This window comes from Bos grunniens, chromosome 21 (genome assembly GCF_055505025.1).
Source record: "Bos grunniens cultivar Pamir isolate PY7600 chromosome 21, Bosgru_T2T1.0, whole genome shotgun sequence".
Classification (NCBI taxonomy): domain Eukaryota; kingdom Metazoa; phylum Chordata; class Mammalia; order Artiodactyla; family Bovidae; genus Bos; species Bos grunniens.
The window spans coordinates 39833702-39854916 of NC_141185.1; the positions used below are offsets into that span (position 1 = coordinate 39833702).

A 21215-nucleotide genomic window follows, 5' to 3' on the forward strand; every position below is an offset into this window, starting at 1 on the left:
TCTTTCACCAGATATGTTTTGAGTTTCATTCATGGTGTTGCCTGTATCAGCACTTTGTTCCTTTGTAGAGCCAAATAGTGTCCAGTTGATGGACATTTGTTGTTTCCACCTCTTGACTGCTGTAACTCACGCTGCTATGAATGTTCCTGTACAAGTCTTTGTGGGGTACGTACTTTCATTTCTTGCTGGGTTGTATAGTAGATTTACGTTTAACTTTTTAAGAAACTGCCTAACTGTCTACCATCATGGCTGCACCATTTTATATTCCTCCCACCTGTATGAGGCTCTGGTCTCTCTTGCCAGCCCTTTGCGCTTGAAGACTATTCGAATGGAGCTGGGAGGAGAAAGACTTGCCAAAGTCACGCAACAGGGAATGGCAGAACAGAATTTGAACCCAGGTTGACCTGATTCTACAGGCTGTGTCTTTACCCTGGTCTGCTCATGTGAGCAGACTTGCACAAAGTGCAGGGGTTGGAGACTGTAAAGAGGTTGATCTCTGGGGTCTGCCAGGCTGGGGTTCCAGGAAGAAGAACCTGGAAGAAGGGGCTTGGAGAAGTCTAAGGAGCAATTGGAGAGGGCTCCTCAGCAGGCGCTGACTCAAACCTCCACTAGGGGGCGTGGGGGTCCAGCAGCGGCTGCTGATGGGCCTCTGCAGAGAAGGCAGCCATGGATGCCAGCCAGCCTGGTCTTGGCCTTCAACAGTACACACTGCCTGGCACTGGGTGACCTTCTCTCTGCCCTAGCCTGCATTTCCAAGCAGCCATGCCCCTGCCCCAGACATTCTGTTTTCCTATTTGGGCCTGGATATGTCCCCTTTTTGGAGAAGGCAATGGAACCCCACTCCAGTACTCTTGCCTGGAAAATTCCATGGATGGAGGAGCCTGGTAGGCTGCAGTCCATGGGGTCGCTAAAAGTCGGACACGACTGAGGGACTTCACTTTCACTTTTCACTTCGCTGCATTGGAGAAGGAAATGGCAACCCACTCCAGTGTTCTTGCCTGGAGAATCCCAGGGACGGGGGAGCCTGGTGGGCTGCAGTCCATGGGGTCGCACAGAGTCGGACACGATTGATGTGACTTAGCAGCATGTCCCCTTTTAATGGCTTCTCTGATGGCTCAGTGGGTAAAGAATCCATCTGCAATGCAGGAGACACAGGAGACGTGGGTTCAATCCCTGGGTCGGGAAGGTTGCCTGGAGGAGGAAATGGCAACCCACTCCAGTATTCTTTCCTGGAGAATTCCATGGACAAAGGAGCCTGGCGGGCTACAGCCCAAAGGGTCCCCAAGATTCAGACGCGATGGAGCAACTAAGCACGCATGTATGTCCCCTGTTCCCCGTCCCTGGCCTCCATGGGAGGAAGGGTGGGCTCTTCTGTCCCAGCCCCAGGGCCTCCACCTCTTTCTGCCAACTCCAGGGTTCACATGAAACCCTAGAGTATTGAAGGAAGAGACAAGGTCCATCTGCTGGCTGCCTCAGAACCGTCTGTCATACAGCTCACTGTTGGTCTTGGCTCCAGATGGATGTCCAAGGAAGTGGGACCTCTCCGTCTCAGAGCGGGTTGGCCAGCAGGTGGCGCAGTAGCCCCTGTGGTCCCCACTCCCTCACCCGTGACTCACCGTAGAATGACTGCTCTGGCCCCAGAAGGCAGCCCCATGGACAAGTGTCTAGACCACCCAACCCCTTTGCAAATGATCCGGAAAAAGGGAGGAAGAACAAGGTGTGCATTTATTGGGCACCAACTACATGCTGAAGCTCTTTCATTCTTTTGACCCTCATAACATCCCTGAGAACTAAACCCTCAGCTTTCCCCTGAGAAAACAGACTCAGAGGTCAAATAGCTCACCCCACATCTCACGGACGAGATGGTAAAGCTCTGTTTCATCTATCACACTCAGTAAACTTAATGGGTAGGTGGTGCCCGGGACAGTGTCAGGCATGCCTTTCCCACTGTGTGACATGGGGGAAATGACTGAGCCTCGCTGAGCTGCAGCTGCCCCATCTGTAAAAGGGGGCTACCAGACCCATGCTGTGCAGATGAGATGAGATCCCCACGTGAGGGTTTCACATGGGGCCTGGCCCTGGCAGGGATGAGCAAAGAGATGGTTAGATTATCTCGTGGGACTGGGAAATTTTGCAGGCTAGTGATCAGAGCCGGCTAGTTTCCAGTCTCCTCTAGGCCCCTGGAAGTGTTGCTATTTTTGATGTTTTGATCTTCTGCCATTTGGGTCTGTCCCCAACCACTTCTCAGGAGACAGAGGAAGGGTAGAAACCCCAGAGGATCCGAGAGTCCTGCTCTTCTGGGCAACCCCCACATCCACTGCTGACTACCCAGCCTCCAGGGGCAAATTCCAGCTGGCATGATGGACCCTAGCAGAAAAATGTCTAGGGTCCCCAAGGCCTCCTTCTGCCCTCCCTCTTCATTGCTGCCTCCCTAGAGCCTTGCCCATCCTTCAGGGCCGTCAGGCATCCCCCTCCAGGCAGCCTCCTCACGAGTCTGCCAGCCCTTGTGGCTCAGTGCTCAAGGCATTGTGGGAACCAGAGGCCTGGGAGCTCTGCCCAGGGAAGGAGCAAGAGTCCCCTGGGGACAAGCCCTGGCTGGCACAATGCAAGCTGTGGTCTCCCTGACCCTGCAGAGGAGGCGCTATGGACGACTCGGGCCGACGGGCGCGTCCGCCTACGCATAGACCCCATCTGCTCGCAGACTCCCCGCACTGTTCATCAGATGTTCTCCACGACTCTGGACAAGTATGGGGACCTCAGTGCTATGGGCTTCAAGAGGCAGGGCTCGTGGGAACACATCTCCTACACCCAGTACTACCTGCTGGCCCGCAAAGCTGCCAAGGGCTTCCTGAAGGTGAGGAAGCCGCCCAAGGCCTGACCTCAGTTCTGGCCTTCACAGACCTCCTTCCGATACCCCACTGGACAAGCCCTTAGACAAGATCACTGTAAAACCGTCCTGTTCATTGAGCTAATGGTCCATTCTGGCCTGGGGCTGAGGGTTTACGTTCATTGGACCCTTACTACGTGCCAGGATGTGTCACAAGCTTCTCATTTGTTGGCCCGCTCGAGGGGGCTGGGAAGCCTGGTGCACTGGGCTGAGGGGTGGGCTCCCCGGGAAGGCCTGGGAGGGGCAGCAAGGGCTTTTGAGTGGCTGGTCCCCCAGGGCACACTCTGACCCTGGGAGGTGGTCCCTGAGGTGGGCCGGCAGAGTCCCCTGCTGTCTGGAAGGGGGGTTTGGTGAGAATGAGAGGCCCCTTTCCTGCTGGTTGACCCGGACTGTCTACCTTTGATCTGGAGCTCGGCCTGGAGCGGGCCCACAGCGTGGCCATCCTCGCCTTCAACTCCCCGGAGTGGTTCTTCTCAGCAGTGGGCGCAGTCTTCGGAGGGTGAGTGGCTGAGGGAGGGGCAGAGTTCCCAGTGGGTTGGAGGGGGGCAAAGAGTGAAGAGAGGGTCATTACTCTTTTTAGGGGCCCCCCACCCCCTCCCCAACATCTCATCTCTTCCCTGGGGCCCTCTCCAGACCCGCTTTTGTCCCCTTCTGCCCAGGGCAGCTGTGCTGAGCTGCCTGGCCGGCCATGGGAGCTCTCTGGGGCCAGGGGCTGTGGGTGTGTTGGGCAGGGGTCAGGGCTGAGGGGGTGGGCTGCTCTACCCGCCCAGACACACATCTTCCCGGGTCTCTGACAGTGGCATCATCACCGGCATCTACACGACCAGCTCCCCTGAGGCCTGTCAGTATATCGCCTATGACTGCCGCGCCAACATCATCGTGGTCGACACACAGAAACAGCTGGAAAAGATCCTGAAGGTTTGGGGGAAAGGGGGCAGCAGCCACGGGGGTCAGGCTAGGCACCCTCACAGACCTCCACCTTCCCTGCCAAAGTCACCCATCATCCTCAGCAGCAACCCTCCTCAGGACAAGCACACATCAGCACAGCAGGGCGATGGCCGCTGACCCATTTGTCAGGTCTGAAAACTGAGACCCAGGAAGCTCAAGGAACATACCCTTCATCCCCCACAGCCAGCCCATGGCCTTCCATGGTTTTCCCTTCAGGGAAGTGTTGAGTGCCCTTGGGTGGTTCAGGGCACTGACACATGAGCACCCAAGTCTGAGTCTTGGTGGGGAACGGGCGTACGGGCTGCCACAGGATGGGGCTTGGGCCAAGCCAGAGCAAGTGCTGCAGTGTCTTCTAGAGACTGTAGGGCACAGTAGGAGCCCAAAAGTGCCTCTTGGGGCAGCTGGCACCTTTCTGGCACACTGATGCCTCCTGATCCATTTAAGGCCCCTTCTTGATTGACCCTGTTATGTACACCACACTGGCATTCAGTGGCCTGAGGACACCTCTGTGCCCCAGCTGTACCCAACAGCCTGCAAGGCCCTCCGTGGCTCCTGGCATCTCAGAGAGGCTTCCTCCGGGTTGTCTTGGCTCTGGTTCTGGAGCTGTTACCTGGACCTCGGTGCCCCCCTGCTCCTGAGGGCAGGAGAAGTGGTCTCCAGCCTCCTGGGATGGTGGGACCTGGAGCCCTGGACTGGCCAGACTAAAATCTGTGTTCTGAAACTCTCCAGACAAACATAAATAGAGAGAAAAGTATAGTGGACCCTCATAGAGTGATCATCCAGATTTAATAATCATCAATGTTTTTTCATCACACCCATCAGTATGAAGTATTTGAAGGCAAATGTCTGACATCACAGCATTTCACCCCCTAAATAGCTCAATATTTATAAAATATAAGACAGTTTCTTCATCACAGCAACTTTATCGCCTTTATTTACACTAGTCAAAGAATTCTTTCCTATCATCTAATACTGACAATGTGTTTTTCCAGGCAATTCGTTTGAATTGAGATCTAAACCAGGCCCATGTGTTGCATTTGGTGGTGTCTCTTAGGAGTCTTTTAATTCAAAACAGAGCCCCCACCTTTTGTCCGGTACCATAGACCAGTGTGGTCCAGGACCAGTCACATCACCTGGGAACTTAGTTTCAGAACCCACCCAGACCTACGGATTCTAAAAAACAGGGTGTGGGGCCCACACCTCCCGGTGATTCTGACACAGGCTCAAGTGTGAGAGCCTCTGTCATAGACATGCTGCAGAAACCAGGTCAGGGGTCCTGAGCTGTTGTGTAGCTTATCCCTGTAACCTCCACGCTTCCTTTAGACCGCAAGCCTCGATGCCCTTCAGATTAGATGCTAATTGGCAAAAACACTCCGTGGGTGGTGCTGTGTGCTTCCCATCGCACAGCTTCAGGAGGCATGTGATGTCAGGTGGTACCGCTTAGACTGGCGCTGAGCTTCATTCCCTGGATTCGGGTGGCCACCTGCTCATCCACTGCAGCATTCCCCATCACTCTCCACTGATGAACTTTGCCTGAATTAATTATTATTGAATACATGAGCCATGGGAAAACACTGGTTTTCTAATTGATCAGCTAGGATTCTTTTCCAAAGAAAGAACTTTCTCTCATCACCTGGGGCTCTTTGCTACTTGAAACATCCTGTTTGTACAAAGTAGATGTGGTAGATAAAAAACTGGCCTATGTCGGTGACTGTTCCATGCATATTTGAATGAATGTGCATTCTTCAGTTTGTTGGGTAGAATGTCCTATAAATATTAATAATGTCAATTGATTGATATGTTAACTCATCTATATCCCTGTTAATTTTCTATCTGTTTGTTCTACTGGTAACAAATACTGAGGGTTGAAATCTCAATTATTGTGGATTATTTATTTATCCTTTTAAATCTGGTTTTGCTTTGTGTACTTTGAAACTCTGTCATGTATGCACATAGTTATGTTGTTATGTCATCTGGATGACTTAACCCCTTTATCATTAAGAAATGTCCCTCTGAGAACCATTCTTCCAAAGCTACTTTGTCTTATATTAATATAGCCACTGCAGATCTCTTCTGATCAATGTTTGCATGGTATATATTTTTGCATTGTTTCTCTTTTAACCCACGTATGTCCTTATATTTAAAGCAAGTCTCTTTAGACAGCGTATAGTTGAGTCATACTTTTTATCTAGTCTGACAAAATTGTCTATAAAACTACCACTTGGTTCTTTCCTATTTGTTCTTTGATCCCATCCATCCCTTGATCCTTTTCTCCTCTCTCGTGATTTCTTTTGAATGCAATTTTTTGTTTTGTTTTATTTTTGAGTATTCCATTCTATGGGTTTCCCTGGTGGCTCAAAATTCTCCAAGCCAGGCTTCAACAGTACGTGAACCATGAACTTCCAGATGTTTAAGTTGGATTTAGAAAAGGCAGAGGAACCAGAGATCAAGTTGCTAACATCCACTGGATCATCAAAAAAGCAAGAGAGTTCCAGAAAAACATCTACTTCTGCTTTATTGACTATGCCAAAGCCTTTGACTGTGTGGATCACAACAAAATGTGGAAAATTCTGAAAGAGATGGGAATACCAGACCACTGACCTGCCTCCTGAGAAATCTGTATGCAGGTCAAGAAACAACAGTTAGAACTGGACATGGAACAACAGACTGGTTCCAGATTGGGAAAGGAGTACATCAAGGCTGTATATTGTCACCCTGCTTATTTAACTTACATGCAGAGTACATCATGAGAAATGCTGGGCTGGATGAAGCACAAGCTGGAATCAAGACTGCCAGGAGAAATACCAATAACCTCAGATATGCAGATGACACCACTTTATGGCAGAAAGTGAAGAACTGAAGAGCCTCTTGATGAAAGTGAAAGAGGAGAGTGAAAAAGTTGGCTTAAAATTCAGCATTCAGAAAACTAACATCATGGCATCTGGTCACATCACTTCATGGCAAAAAATGGGGAAACAGTGGACACAGTGAGAGACTTTATTTTGGGGGGCTCCAAAATCACTGCAGATGGTGACTGCAGCCATGAAGTCAAAAGACACTTGCTCCTTGAAAGAAAAGTTATGACCAACCTAGACAGCATACTAAAAAGCAGAGACATTACTTTGCCAGCAAAGGTCCATCTAGTCACGTATGGATGTGAGAGCTGGACTATGAAGAAAACTGAGCACCGAAGAACTGATGCTTTTGAACTGTGGTGTTGGAGAAGACTCTTGAGAGCTCCTTGGACAGCAAGGAGAGCCAACCAGTCCATCCTAAAGGAAATCAATCCTGAATATTTGCTGGAAGGACTGATGTTGAAGCTGAAACTCAAATACTTTGGCCACCTGATGCGAAGAGCTGACTCATTTGAAGAGACCCTGATGCTGGGAAAAATTGAGGGCAGGAGGAGAAGGGGATGACAGAGGATGAGATGGTTAGATGGCATCACCAACTCAATGGACATGAGTTTGAGTAAACTCTGGGAGTTGGTGATGGACAGGGAGGCCTGGCATGCTGCAGTCCATGGGGTCACAAAGAGTCTGACACGACTGAATGGTGGCTCAGATGAATTTGCCTGCAATGCAACAGATGTGGGTTCCATCCCTGGGTCGGGAAGATCCCCTGGAGAAGGGAATGGCAACCCACTCCAGCATTCTTTTCAGAAAAATTCCATGGACAGAGGAATTCCATGGACTGGTGGGCTACAGTCTATGGGGTCATAAAAAGTGGGACATGACTGAGCGACTGACACTTTCACTTTCATTCCATTCTATCTACTGGCTTCTTAGCTCTCCCTCTAGTGTTTGCTCTAGGGCTGACAATATGCATCTTTAACTCATCACAGTCTACTTTCAAATACGATCAGCATGTAATATTGTACTACTTTGCATGTAACATATGAATCTTACAACTGTGTACTTGCATCCCCTTTCCATACTTTGTGCGATTGTCATTCCTGCTTAAGTTCTACGTAAGTTATAAGCCCTGCAATGTAGTATTTTATTTACTTGCTTAGTTATTTATTTGGCTGTGTCAGATCTTGTCAGATCACACGGACCACAGCCTTGTCTAACTCAATGAAACTAAGCCATGCCGTGTGGGGCCACCCAAGACGGGCGGGTCATGGTGGAGAGGTCTGAAAGAATGTGGTCCACTGGAGAAGGGAATGGCAAACCACTTCAGTATTCTTGCCTTGAGAACCCCATGGACAGTATGAAAAGGCAAAATGATAGGATACTGAAAGGGAACTCCCTGGATCGGTAGGGGCCCAATATGCTACTGGAGATCAGTGGAGAAATAACTCCAGAAAGAATGCAGGGATGGAGCCAAAGCAAAAAGAATGCCCAGTTGTGGATGTGACTGGTGATAGACACAAGGTCTGATGATGTAAAGAGCAATATTGCATAGGAACCTAGAATGTCAGGTCCATGAATCAAGGCAAATTGGAAGTGGTCAAACAAGAGATGGCAAGAGTGAATGTCGACATTCTAGGAATCAGCGAACTGAAAGGGACTGGAATGGGTGAATTTAACTCAGATGACCATTATATCTACTACTGTGGGCAGGAATCCCTTAGAAGAAATGGAGTAGCCATCATGGTCAATAAAAAAGTCTGAAATGCAGTACTTGGATGCAATCTCAAAAATGACAGAATGATCTCTGTTCATTTCCAAGGCAAACCATTCAATATCACAGTGATCCAAGGCTATGCCCCAACCAGTAACACTGAAAAAGCTGAAGTTGAACTGTTCTATGAAGACCTACAAGACCTTTTAGAACTAACACCCAAAAAAGATGTCCTTTTCATTATAGGGGACTGGAACGCAAAAGTAGGAAGTCAAGAAACACCTGGAGTAACAGGCAAATTTGGCCTTGGAATATGGAATGAAGCAGGGAAAAGGCTAATAGAGTTTTGCCAAGAGAACGCACTGGTCATAGCAACACCCTCTTCCAACAACACAAGAGAAGACTCTACACATGGACATCACCAGATGGTCAACACTGAAATCAGATTGATTATATTCTTTGCAGCCAAAGATGGAGAAGCTCTATACAGTCAGCAAAAACAAGACCAGGAGCTGACTGTGCCTCAGCTCATGAACTCCTTATTGCCAAATTCAGACTTAAATTGAAGAAAGTAGGGAAAACCACTATGTCATTCATGTATGACCTAAATCAAATCCCTTATGATTATACAGTGGAAGTGAGAAATACATTTAAGGGACTAGATCTGATAGACAGAGTGCCTGATGAACTATGGACAGAGGTTCGTGACATTGTACAGGAGACAGGGATCAAGACCATCCTCAAGAAAAAGAAATGTAAAAAGGCAAAATAGTTGTCTGAGGAGGCCTTACAAATAGCTGTGAAAGGAAGAGAAGTGAAAAGCAAAGGAGAAAAGGAGCGATATAAGCATCTGAATGCAGAGTTCCAAAGAATAGCAAGGAGAGATAAGAAAGCCTTCCTCAGTGATCAATGCAAAGAAATAGAGGAAAACAACAGAATGGGAAAGACTAGAGATCTCTTCAAGAAAATTAGAGATACCAAGGGAATATTTCATGCAAAGATGGGCTCGATAAAGGACCTTCTGTTAGGTATGGACCTAACAGAAGCCAAAGATACTAAGAAGAGATGGCAAGAATACACAGAAGAACTGTACAAAAAAGATCTTCACAACCCAGATAATCACGATGCTGTGATCACTCACCTAGAGCCAGACATCCTGGAATGTGAAGTCAAGTGGGCCTTAGAAAGCATCACTATGAACTAAGCTAGTGGAGGTGATGGCATTCCAGTTGAGCTATTTCAAATCCTGAAAGATGATGCTGTGAAAGTGCTGCACCTCAATATGTCAGCAAATTTGGAAAACTCACCAGTGGCCACAGGACTGGAAAAGGTCAGTTTTCATTCCAATGCCAAAGAAAGGCAATGCCAAAGAATGCTCAAACTACCGCACAATTGCACTCATCTCACATGCTAGTAAAGTAATGCTCAAAATTCTCCAAGCCAGGCTTCCGCGATACATGAACCATGAACTTCCAGATGTTCAAACTGGTTTTAGAAAAGGCAGAGGAACCAGAGATCAAATTGCCAACATCCACTGGATCATGGAAAAAGCAAGAGAGTTCCAGAAAAATATCTATTTCTGCTTTATTGACTATGCCAAAGCCTTTGACTGTGTGGATCACAATAAACTGTGGGAAATCCTGAAAGAGATGGGAATACCAGACCACCTGACCTGCCTCTTGAGAAACCTATATGCAGGTCAGGAAGCAACAGTTAGAACTGGACATGGAACAACAGACTGGTTCCAAATAGGAAAAGGAGTATGTCAAGGGTGTATATTGTCACCCTGCTTATTGAACTTGTATGCAGAGTACATCATGAGAAACGCTGGGCTGGAAGAAACACAAGCTGGAATCAAGATTGCCGGGAGAAATATCAATAACCTCAAATATGCAGATGACACCACCCTTATGGCAGAAAGTGAAGAGGAACTAAAAAGCCCCTTGATGAAAGTGAAAGTGAAGAGTGAAAAAGTTGGCTTAAAGCTCAACATTCAGAAAACGAAGATCATGGCATCTGGTCCCATCATTTCATGGGAAATAGATGGGGAAACAGTGGAAACAGTGTCAGACTTTATTTTTCTGGGCTCCAAAATCACTGCAGATGGTGATTGCAGCCATGAAATTAAAAGATGCTTGCTCCTTAGAAGGAAAGTTATGACCAACCTAGATAGCATATTCAAAAGCAGAGATATTACTTGCCAACAAAGGTCCGTCTAGTCAAGGCTATGGTTTTTCCAGTGGTCACGTATGGATGTGAGAGTTGGACTGTGAAGAAAGCTGAGCGCTGAAGAATTGATGCTTTTGAACTGTGGTGTTGGAGAAGACTCTTGAGAGTTCCTTGGACTGCAAGGAGATCCAACCAGTCCATTCTAAAGCAGATCAGTCCTGGGTGTTCATTGGAAGGACTGATGCTAAAGCCGAAACTCCAATACTTTGGCCACCTCATGAGAAGATTTGACTCATTGGAATAGACCCTGATGCTGGAAGGGATTGGGGGCAGGAGAAGAAGGGGACGACAGAGGATGAGATGGCTGGATGGCATCACCGACTCAATGGACATGAGTTTGAGTGAACTCCGGGAGTTGGTGATGGACAGGGAGGCCTGGCGTGCTGCAATTCATGGGGTCGCAAAAAGTTGGACACGACTGAGCGACTGAACTGAACTGATGTCAGATCTTAGTTGCCTCACTTGGGATCTTCACTCTCCAATGTGGCATGGGAGCTCAACTCTTAGTTTTAGCATGTAGGATCTAGTTCCCTGACCAGGGATTAAACCTGGGCCCCTGCACTGGGAGAGCAGAGTCTTAGCCACTGGACCCACCAGAGAAGTCACTACAATGTAGTATTTAAATAGTCATGTATCATTCAAAATTTTTTTAAAGAAAGGGAAGATGTTCTTTTTGGTTTGCCCACATATATGCTGTTTCTGGCTCTCTTCATCCCTTCATGTCCTCCCCTTCATCTGGTTCGTCTTCCTTCCTCCTAAAGAGTTTTCTTCAACATTTCTTGGAATACAAGTCCAAGGGCAATTGCCTTCTGTCAGCTTCTCATTTTTGCCTTCATTTTTCAAAAGATATTTTCATTTGGTTTAGAATTCAGGGTTAATGGGGTTTCTTTTTTTTTTTTTTCCTTTTAGCTCTTTAAAGACTCCATCCCAATGTTTTCTACTTTGCATAACTTCTGATAAATAGTCTGTACTTTCTTATCTTTGTTCCTTTCCACATGGTATATCTTATTTCTCTGACCTCTTTTAAGATTTTTTCTTTTATCACTGGTTTTCAGCAATGGGATCATGCTGTGTCTTGGAATGGTTTTCCTTTGTGATTACCCTGCTTGGAATTCACTGGGAGTCTTGAGTTGATGGATTTACAGTTTTAATCAAATTTAGATATTTCTCAGGCTTTTTTCAATTAAAAAATGTTTCCTGGGACTCCAATTACATGTATGTTAGGTTTCTTAGTTTTCTCACCCATGTTAATTTATTCAAGTTTTTTTCTCTTTCTCAACTTCGTTTTGAAACTTGTGTTTAATGAAGCCTTTCAGGGCAGGTTTACATAGCCTTTCCTCTAAGGCTGATTTAGCCCCATAGCTAACACTTGTCGCTTCTGAAGTCTGTATTTCATACCTCCTAAGTGCCCTTCAGTCTGGCTGATGGAAACACAAATATCTCTGGCCCCATACAAGCTCTTGTTTGTCTTCTAGCCCCAGCCATTGATCTTCCTCCAGCTTCTATTCTTCCAGTTTCTTGAAGTTTCACCTATGCCTGTGCGGATTGGTATTCCGCCAAAGACTCAAGAAGACACCTAAAGAGATTCATCGAACTCTTTCTCTGCCAGTTCTCTCTTGTCTGGTATTCTATCTCACAAATTCTAGGCACCCCAGCTTTCCTGAACTCTGACCTCTGACACCTCAACTCAGTGAGATAACTGAGTTCTGATTTCCCTACCCCTTCCTCTCTGCTTCTCTCTTCCATAGTTACACAGTCTTCTGTTCCATTCAGCCAGGCCCCAGCTTGTCTGGCTTTCCTTTAAGAGAAGTCATTCCCTGCTGCCTGTTTATTCCACCTCTGATGCTCCAAAGTTCTCATGATGGGAAATCAGGCATTAAGGGTGGCACGTGTCCTGCTGAGTCAAAGGTCAGAGCTGGGGACCAACAACCTTTGCCACAAGACGCCTGCCAGGCTGGCTAACACCTGGGGATGGGGCTCTTCTTAAGAAGTGACTTTTATTTTTAATGAAACCCCACTTATTTTCTCTGTCCACACAGATCAGGAAACACCTACCACATCTGAAGGCAGTAGTGATATATAGAGAAGCGCCTCCCATGCGGATGCCCAGCGTGTACACGGTACGGGTAGGGGGCCTGGGGGGCAGCGGGGGCCTGTGCGAGCCCACCCAGCTCACTGGGACTGCCCCCACTCTCCCACCTGGTACAGATGGAGGAGCTCATGGAGCTGGGGAATGAGGTGCCTGAGGAGGCCCTGGACGTCATCATCAAGGCCCAGAAGCCTAACCAGTGCTGTGCATTGGTCTACACGTCGGGCACCACCGGGAACCCCAAGGGTGTGATGCTGAGTCAGGACAATGTAGGACGGATGCCCAGATGTGTGGGGGTGGGCTGAGGGTGGATTTGGGCAATGGCCTTGCCCCAGCAGCCCTCGAGGGGGCTCCTTCAGCCCCTCCGTTCCGAGATCTGAGATAAGTACGACAGCGCTTAAGTCTGTGGTCCAGACTGAGCCCAGCAAAGTGGAGCGGGATGGAAGGGCAAGGCCTGGCCCAGAGGGGTGCCTGCAGAGATGCCCAGGAAGGTGTTCAAAGAACACTCCAAAGAAGTACCCCAAGCCCCTAGGGTGGCTCCAGGTGTGGGCACTTCCAGAGCTGACTTGAAGATACTGCCCGGCGCCCATCTGCCCATCCTCCAGATCACGTGGACAGCACGGTACGGCAGTCAGGCCGGTGACATCCAACCTGCGGAAATCCAACAGGAGGTGGTGGTCAGCTACCTGCCTCTCAGCCACATTGCCGCCCAGATCTATGACCTGTGGACAGGCATCCAGTGGGGGGCCCAGGTCTGCTTTGCCGAGCCTGATGCTCTGAAGGTCAGTCTGCCTCTCTGCCTGTACGTGTGGCCATGTGTATGCTTGCGTCTGTGGGCCCTGTGCGAGCATTTGTGAGCCTGCCGGTCCCCTGTGTGTTCACAGCCTAACTCAGATGACCAAACAAGAAGGGAACTCAATGATATTACGTAAAGCGAAGTTGAGTCAGAGTGGTTCTGTGGGTCCACAACACCAGCAAGGTCAGGCCACCCTCAGTGTAAGATCACAGGATGGTCCCAGATGGCCACAGCCCTGCCCTGCATCACGGTCTCATACACTACACCTGTGCTTGGGCTCCTTCTTTTTACCTTGAGGAGAACATCCCCAGATGCCCTCTAACAGGCTTCTTCCTCCCCCTACATGGGTCCAAATCATGTCCCATGTCCATTCCTCGGCTAGTCACTGCTTGTGTGTGTGTGTGCTAAGTTGCTTTAGTCATGTCTGACTCTTTGCGACCCTATGGACTGTAGCCCACCAAGCTCCTCTGTCCATGGAATTCTCCAGGCAAGAACACTGGAGTGGGTTGCCATGCCCTCCTCCAGGGGATCTTCCCAACTCAGGGATTGAACAGATTTAGCAGATGGTTTCTTTACCACTAGCGCCACCTGGGAAGCCCAGTCACTGCTTAGAGGAATGGGGTGACCATGTCTGAGTTAGACTGATAGAAAAGTGGCTGCTACCAGGACTGGCCACCCTGGCACCTGAGCAACATCGGGGTTCTGTTAACAAAGGGGAGTGGGGAAGGGATGGCTGTTGCGTCCTAGCCAATGGTATGGGACGTGAGTTGCATGGTGTGCACCTGTGCGAGTGCCTGTGTGCAGGGGGCCTGCACGGGTGCACACTGACTCTGGGGACAGGCCTCCTGGCTCCCAGCTGGCTCTCCACCACAAGCCTGTCTCTCGCTGGTGGCAAACAGGGGAGTCTGGTGAACACGCTGCGGGAGGTGGAGCCCACGTCCCACATGGGGGTGCCTCGGGTGTGGGAGAAGATCATGGAGCGGATCCAGGAGGTGGCGGCTCAGTCTGGCTTCATCCGGCGCAAGATGCTGCTCTGGGCCATGTCGGTGACCTTGGAGCAGAACCTCACCTGCCCGAGCAGGTACAGGGGACCAGGGAAGAAGAGGCCTGGGGAGGCAGCAGGGCTGGCTCGTAACCCCGGGACACAACGTAGGATCTGAGAGGCCAGGCTTATCCCGACCCCTTCTCAGAGGCCCCATCAGTGGCTGGGCTTGAACCCCTGTTCTCCTCCCAGATCCCACAGGAGACAGTAACCCCATCTTTGGGTTCTGACTGCAAGAACTGACTTGCTCCCTCTGGAGTAGCATTCACCTCCCTGGGAGCAGCTTCTGGCAGTCTCCTGAGGGGACTCCTGACTTCAGAAGGTGGCTCAAGTAGAGGCCACAGTGATGGGGGTTTTTCCAGCCTTCCCAACATCCCAATCTTCCACCCACAGCCTTTTGATTGCTTTTAAATTCTCACCCAGTGCTGTAGGAGGGTCGACAGCATAAATCTGGCCTGTTCCAGTTTGGAAATGCTTTCCACCACTAGTGTGTCTGTGAAACTGTATCGTGTCACACGCAATGTGTACACGTGTCTGTGCCGTTTCATTTGCAAGGATGTGAAAAGTAAATATGTATAAACGACTCTATTCCGGGGTTTCAAATGGGATCAGACATGTGTGTTCACGTGTCTGTGCATACATACTTCAAGTGTCTACATGTGCATGTTATTGTATGTTCGCTTTTGTGCATCTGTGTTGTCATACACAGCTGAATCTGTTTTTCTGACTTCCTGCTCAAGATGTATTTGCCCAAAACTACATGTATACACCCATGTGTGCATGCATGTTCATAGGAAGGGCCAATATTGAAAATATTTAGTGATGGATTCAGCATCACCACATCATCAATCAGAGTAGATAACTGAAATTGCCATTCAGGGTACCCACTGACCACCCCCTCCCTTTTAATGCATGTGTGTGGATGTGTTGTCTTCTGCAAGCCATTCTCTCTCTCCTACCAGCGATCTGAAGCCCTTCACAACCCGACTGGCAGATTACCTGGTGCTAGCCAAGGTCCGCCAGGCGCTAGGCTTTGCCAAGTGTCAGAAGAACTTCTACGGGGCAGCCCCCATGACTGCGGAGACACAGCACTTCTTCCTGGGCCTCAACATCCGCTTGTATGCAGGCTACGGCCTCAGCGAGACCTCAGGCCCCCACTTCATGTCCAGCCCCTACAACTACCGACTCTATAGGTATGTCCCAGGTTTTGGCACATACGCTGGCCTGAACATCTTTGCTGATACCTGTCGGTGCCTATCTGCTGATTAGGACCTTGGGCCCAGACCACTGGACCATGGATCCCTAAGTGCCAACAGCTCTATCTTGGGCCAAGTCCCTTTGCCAGGCCTGAGTCTTGTGGGGGTGTTCCCTGTGACAGTGTCACATGGGTCTGTGGATATAAACAGCCTTGCAGCTCAGGGGCTCCCTAAGCAGGGTTCTGAGGGAGGAACATCCCTTTGTTCCCTCCCTCCAGTAGCATGGGGTGTGTTAGAGGGTATCCCAGCATTGTTGATGGCCCAGGCTCCAACTGTGATGGGAGCTGGTGGGGACTGGGCCAGTCCTCTGGTGCACTGGGAAGGCAGTCAGCTCTGGGGAGTGAGTTGAAGGATTCTCTGTTGTACTTAAATATCTCCCCTCCCTGCCTGCCCATCACAGCACGTGAAGTTATCCCATTAAGATTTTGCCCATTCATTCATTCATTCATTCACCTGTAAACATTTAACTGGCCCTACCTCTTAGCTATGAGGACCCTATTAAAATATAAAAATCTCAGGAGGGGACTTTCTAGCTGTTGATGAACACTGAGAGGTTGGGGGCCCCAGGGCTCCCTGTAGGGGCTGATCTAGGGCTTGGAGGAAACTGCTCCCTCTGACCATCCCTCCTGGCCTCTCTACACCCAGTTCCGGCAAGGTGGTGCCAGGCTGCCAGGTGAAGCTGGTGAATGAGGACGCAGAGGGCATCGGGGAGATCTGCCTGTGGGGCCGCACCATCTTCATGGGCTACCTGAACATGGAGGACAAGACGTGTGAGGCTATCGATGCTGAGGGCTGGCTGCACACCGGAGACACGGGCCGCCTGGATGCCGACGGCTTCCTCTATATCACGGGGCGTCTCAAAGGTGAGTGCCGCCAGCTGGGTTCGAGGCTGTGGCAGGACGTGGGAGCAATTATACTGCAACCACTATTTGTACCCACTGTAAGTATTGAGGTCTTAGTTAGTGCCCCATGCCTTGCCATCGATGAACACTTGAGAAGTTGGGGACCTCAGGACTCCCTGTGGGGTTGATCCAGGGCTTGGAGGAACCTGCTCCCTCTGACCACGCCTCCGGGCCCCTCCACCCCCAGCTGCAGCAAGGTAGTGGGTGCCAGGCTGCTGCAGAGCTGAGAGGTAGGGCCAGTTAAAGGTTTTTAGGTGAATGAATGAATGGCCAATGAAAAACAATGAATGAATGACATTGTTTTACTTATTATTGTCTCCCGTGGGAAAGATACTGCTATTACTCCAACCTAACTAATGAGGACAACCAGAGAGGTTAAGTAATTTGCCCAAGGTCACACAGCTAATAAATGACAAAGCTGGAATTCAAACTCCCTCTGTAAACAAGGCAAGCCTTTCCAGAAAATTGGAGGATGTAATTTTTGGAGGGAAGGGTGGGGTATGCTGCTCGACTTGCAGGATCTTAGTTCCCCTACCAGGGATTGAACCTGGGCCCCAACAGTGAAAGCACTGAGTCCTAACTACTGAGACCTGAGGGGTAATATTTTGTATTTCTATATGCAAACATGGACCCAAACATGGATATGATGCCAAGTAGAAAACAAATTGGACATAAAATTTAAAATAAAGCATGAAACTTCAAATTTCCCATGAGCAACTTGGCTCCCCCAGGGAAGAAAGCTGGGGACACCTGCAAGGAAGAGGTGCTTTATTTATGTTGCCCAATGCCCTCAGCATCCCTGTGGGAACCCCACACCTCAATTTCCCAGGGGAAACTGAAGCTCAGTGAGTGGTGAATACCTTTCTGGAAATCATGCAGGCAGGTGTGTGATTGAACCTGTGTCCTTCTGGCCATAGAGGGTCAGCTCTCCAGGCAGAATCTGGGTGTACTTGTCCTGAGCCCCTGGACTAAAGCCTATGCTGGGGGCCTGGCCTTGCCTCCTCAGAGTTAATCATCACGGCTGGTGGGGAGAACGTGCCCCCTGTGCCCATTGAGGAGGCCGTGAAGACGGAGCTGCCAATCATCAGCAATGCCATGCTGATTGGAGACCAGAGGAAGTTCCTGTCCATGCTGCTAACCTTGAAGGTGTGTCTGGGGGGTGGGGGAAGGAGCAGCTGGTGGGTGGTCTGTGGGTCTTGCCCCAGGCAGAAGCAACGTTTGGCCAAGACAGTGTGGATGGCACAACCGTATTCTGGAATAAGTTGTCAGTTCTTCCTGTACTACGGGGCAGCCGTGGCATACAGGAATCCCTCTGCCCCGTTTTAGAGTTAGTAATGTGCTGTCTTGGTGATCCTGTGTTTTCTAGTACAGTCCAGTGTACAAAGTGCTGTCTGGTATCTGATTCTGGGGTAGTAGACAGGCCCAGAGTTGTGGCCCCTGTTTTAAAAGATGATCTCATTGGCCGAGGTCATCTAAATCTCAGTCCTCTCTTCCTTCTACCTGCCCTAAGGGGCTCAAGCAGTCTGAGTAGCATATCCTATTCGTTCTAGAACCATCTCTCTGAAACAGCTCACAGTGATCCACATCCATGATGATCAGCAGTGAGACCTCCTCCAAGGCCCGGGCATGCGACCTGTGGAGCGAGGCTTGGTTCTGATCTGTCTCTGGCTTTTCAGTGCACTCTGGACCCTGACACCTTTGAGCCCACGGATAATCTGATGGAACAAGCTGTAGAGTTCTGCCAGAGGGTTGGCAGCAAAGCCACCACGGTATCTGAGGTTGTGGGGAAGAAGGATGAGGCCGTGTATCAGGCCATCGAAGAAGGGATCCAGAGAGTCAACATGAATGCAGCTGCACGACCCTACCACATCCAGAAGTGGGCCATTCTTGAGAAGGACTTCTCCATTTCAGGTGGAGAGTTGGGTAGGTGTTTTCTTTACACAATTTCAGGGGCTGTGCAGGTGGGCAGAGGCCATGGCAGAGCCTGGGAGGTGCCCACTAGGAAGCAGCCTTGGCAAACCGAAGGTCCCTGATGGCACTTCAGGTGACACCTACCTCCTTCCTGTGGGAGGACCTTGACTGCTCAGTGCCTGGGCTTGTGTTTGGGTAGAGCCTGTTCAATGTACATGTGCTGGAACTCATTCATTTGAACATACGACATTTAACTTTGCTTTGACTGAGAAATCGTTTTCCTCTGAAAGCACAATGGGACCACCAAGCAGACACCAAGGCCCTGTTAGAGTTTGGGCTAGAGTTTCACTTGGCTCCAGGGAGTGAGAACACCATAATCTTTTGTAAAGGCAGCTCATGCAACAGGTAAAGGGATGAAACCCTTCTGGACCAATGGTCCACAGAATCAGAAAAGACCTCTGGGGTGGCCTCAGCCAGATGGATGAAGTCGCTCTTGGCTGTAGCATCTTGGGGTGTTCATGACAGAGGGCAAGGTGGAAATGGCTTTTTCAGTGAGACTCCCTCCAACCCGTCAGGCTGAACCCAGAGGCAAATATCTACAGTAATGCTGAGCTGCTATCAGAGACCCTGAGTTTATCTGGCTGTCTGGTGCTAACAAATTGAATGTAAGGTCAACCAGACAGATGTCCTCTCTAAGCAGTTTCTATAAATGGCTTTGATCTTGAAGTCTCCAGTTACACAGCCAAGTATGAGTTGGCACAAAATGAAATCTAAGCTACCCAAAGCAGAGCCCTTTCAGCCTTGCCTGAAAGGAGAGAACCAAGGCCAAGAAAAGTGAAATGAGGAAGACCTCTCATAAAGACCATGGCAGAGGCCCTCCCTGGCCAGGGCTTTCCCCTGCCCTCATCACAAGCAATCAAAGCATAATGTCCAACATTGTATTAGTGATCACTGAAATGCAGGGATGATCTGCCTATTAGTTACATCATGTAAACTACCCAACTTCCTCTGTATTCTACTGGCCACTTAGACCAACCCTGGCACAGTGTGGGAAGGAGCCACACAAGGGGTATGACTGCCAGGTGCAGGGATCACCATGGGCCGTTTTGGAGGCTGGCTACTCGTTGGTCTGGCTTAGTTCCAGGGTTACGGAACTTAGTGAGTCTAGAGCTTTACCACATAACCTTCACAAACATCTCAGAGCCCAGGCCTCACTCATCTCTTCCAATTTCTCTTAGGTCCCACAATGAAACTGAAACGGCTCGCAGTCCTGGAGAAGTACAAAGATGTCATCGATTCTTTTTACCAAGAGCAAAAAAAGTAAGCAGGGGTCATCCCTCCCTGGTTTTTTCTTAAGATGGCAGACTGGAGCGTCTTCCTGACCCTCAGGTCCTCTTTGGTCTGGGCACGCGGACTTCTGGCAAGTCTCTTAGGTTCTCCAGGTTAGGCACAGTCCTGGTATCTGCCAGGCCTTACATCAATAATAGCCGACAATCCAGAGAAGCTTCATGCGTGCTTTTTGTTCAGGTGACAACGGATTAGCTCTCCTTCCCAGAACTAAAGGGCTGACAGTTTGGGACCTTAGTTTTCAGGTAGATTTAACACTCTGCTAGCTCACTTCACCGGCCAGCTGGAGGCAGACTGGGTGCTGAGGGGAGGGAGGAGAGGGATGACAGCTTGGATGAAGTGTGCAACTGGGAAAGCCCTCAGCTGTGACTCCCCTCTCTGGCTGGCCTACTGTGGACTCTCATTGGCTGCTGCCGCTCCCATCATCCCGTTACCAGGCGTTCCATCAATGCACACGCCCACTGACTCTGATGCTTAATAAAACTGCTGCTGCCTATTTGATTGTATTTAATGTGTAACTTGAAATTAAACTTCTTAACAGAACTGTCAACAAGCACCTGATTTTGTCAACTGAGCAACAGATGAGTCCAGAGTGGTGGGTATTCAGCCCACAGGACAGTGTGCGATAGGTATACGAGTGACCTTTAGTGCCCTGGAATAAGCAAAGGTGAGGGAGGGGGTCAAGGGAAATGTTCTCATGAAAGCATGCCAGTCTGTGACCACCATGCCCCTCTGCCCACTCTGAATACTTGGAGCAGCCATCCTTGGTAGCAAGCTGAGCCAAGATGAAACAAGGCATCTAAATGGGTAGAGGAAAGCATACAGCTCAATTCGTTTGGGAATTCTTTATTTGTGTAAACCGAAGGGTCACCGATGATTAGCACAATTCAATAAAACAGAAGCAGCAGCAGTTTAAACAGAATAAAATACATATAAGATATTTGTCTGGTTTCGAGCTTCAAAAAAGGACCCAGACAGGAGTATTGGTTGTGGTTAAAACCCCCCCCGTGACAAGGTAAAGCCACAGGTTGGAGATGTTACACGAGGGCCAAGGAGGACATGAGCTGCCTTTGGTTTGGACCAAAGAGTTCATGAAAACAGTGACTCAGTTTCTGAAGATTAAAGACAAATCATGCTAAAGGTGAGGACTGGAGGAAGGATGGGGAGGTGCCTGAAGGTCAAAAGCTGAGCCAAGCCCCAGGGTGGCACGATTTTGTGAATCAATTCAGGCTGAGTTTGCAG

At 49.3% G+C, this 21215-nt stretch overlaps 1 protein-coding gene across 2 annotated transcripts in view; it reads left to right on the forward strand.

Moving 5' to 3' along the window:
- Positions 1–20523, forward strand: part of ACSBG1 (acyl-CoA synthetase bubblegum family member 1) — a 59242-nt gene extending 38719 nt beyond the window's left edge. For both annotated transcript variants that reach the window (XM_086364031.1, XM_086364032.1), the window contains 12 exons: positions 2634–2854; positions 3298–3386; positions 3685–3805; positions 12670–12750; positions 12839–12988; positions 13325–13501; positions 14415–14596; positions 15520–15750; positions 16459–16676; positions 17722–17861; positions 18392–18638; positions 19865–20523. In XM_086364031.1, the coding sequence (XP_086220157.1) occupies positions 2634–2854; positions 3298–3386; positions 3685–3805; positions 12670–12750; positions 12839–12988; positions 13325–13501; positions 14415–14596; positions 15520–15750; positions 16459–16676; positions 17722–17861; positions 18392–18638; positions 19865–19950 (1943 nt within the window). In that variant the 3' untranslated portion in view covers positions 19951–20523. The remainder of the gene's footprint in view (positions 1–2633; positions 2855–3297; positions 3387–3684; positions 3806–12669; positions 12751–12838; positions 12989–13324; positions 13502–14414; positions 14597–15519; positions 15751–16458; positions 16677–17721; positions 17862–18391; positions 18639–19864) is intronic.
- The last annotated feature ends 692 nt before the right edge of the window (positions 20524–21215 follow it).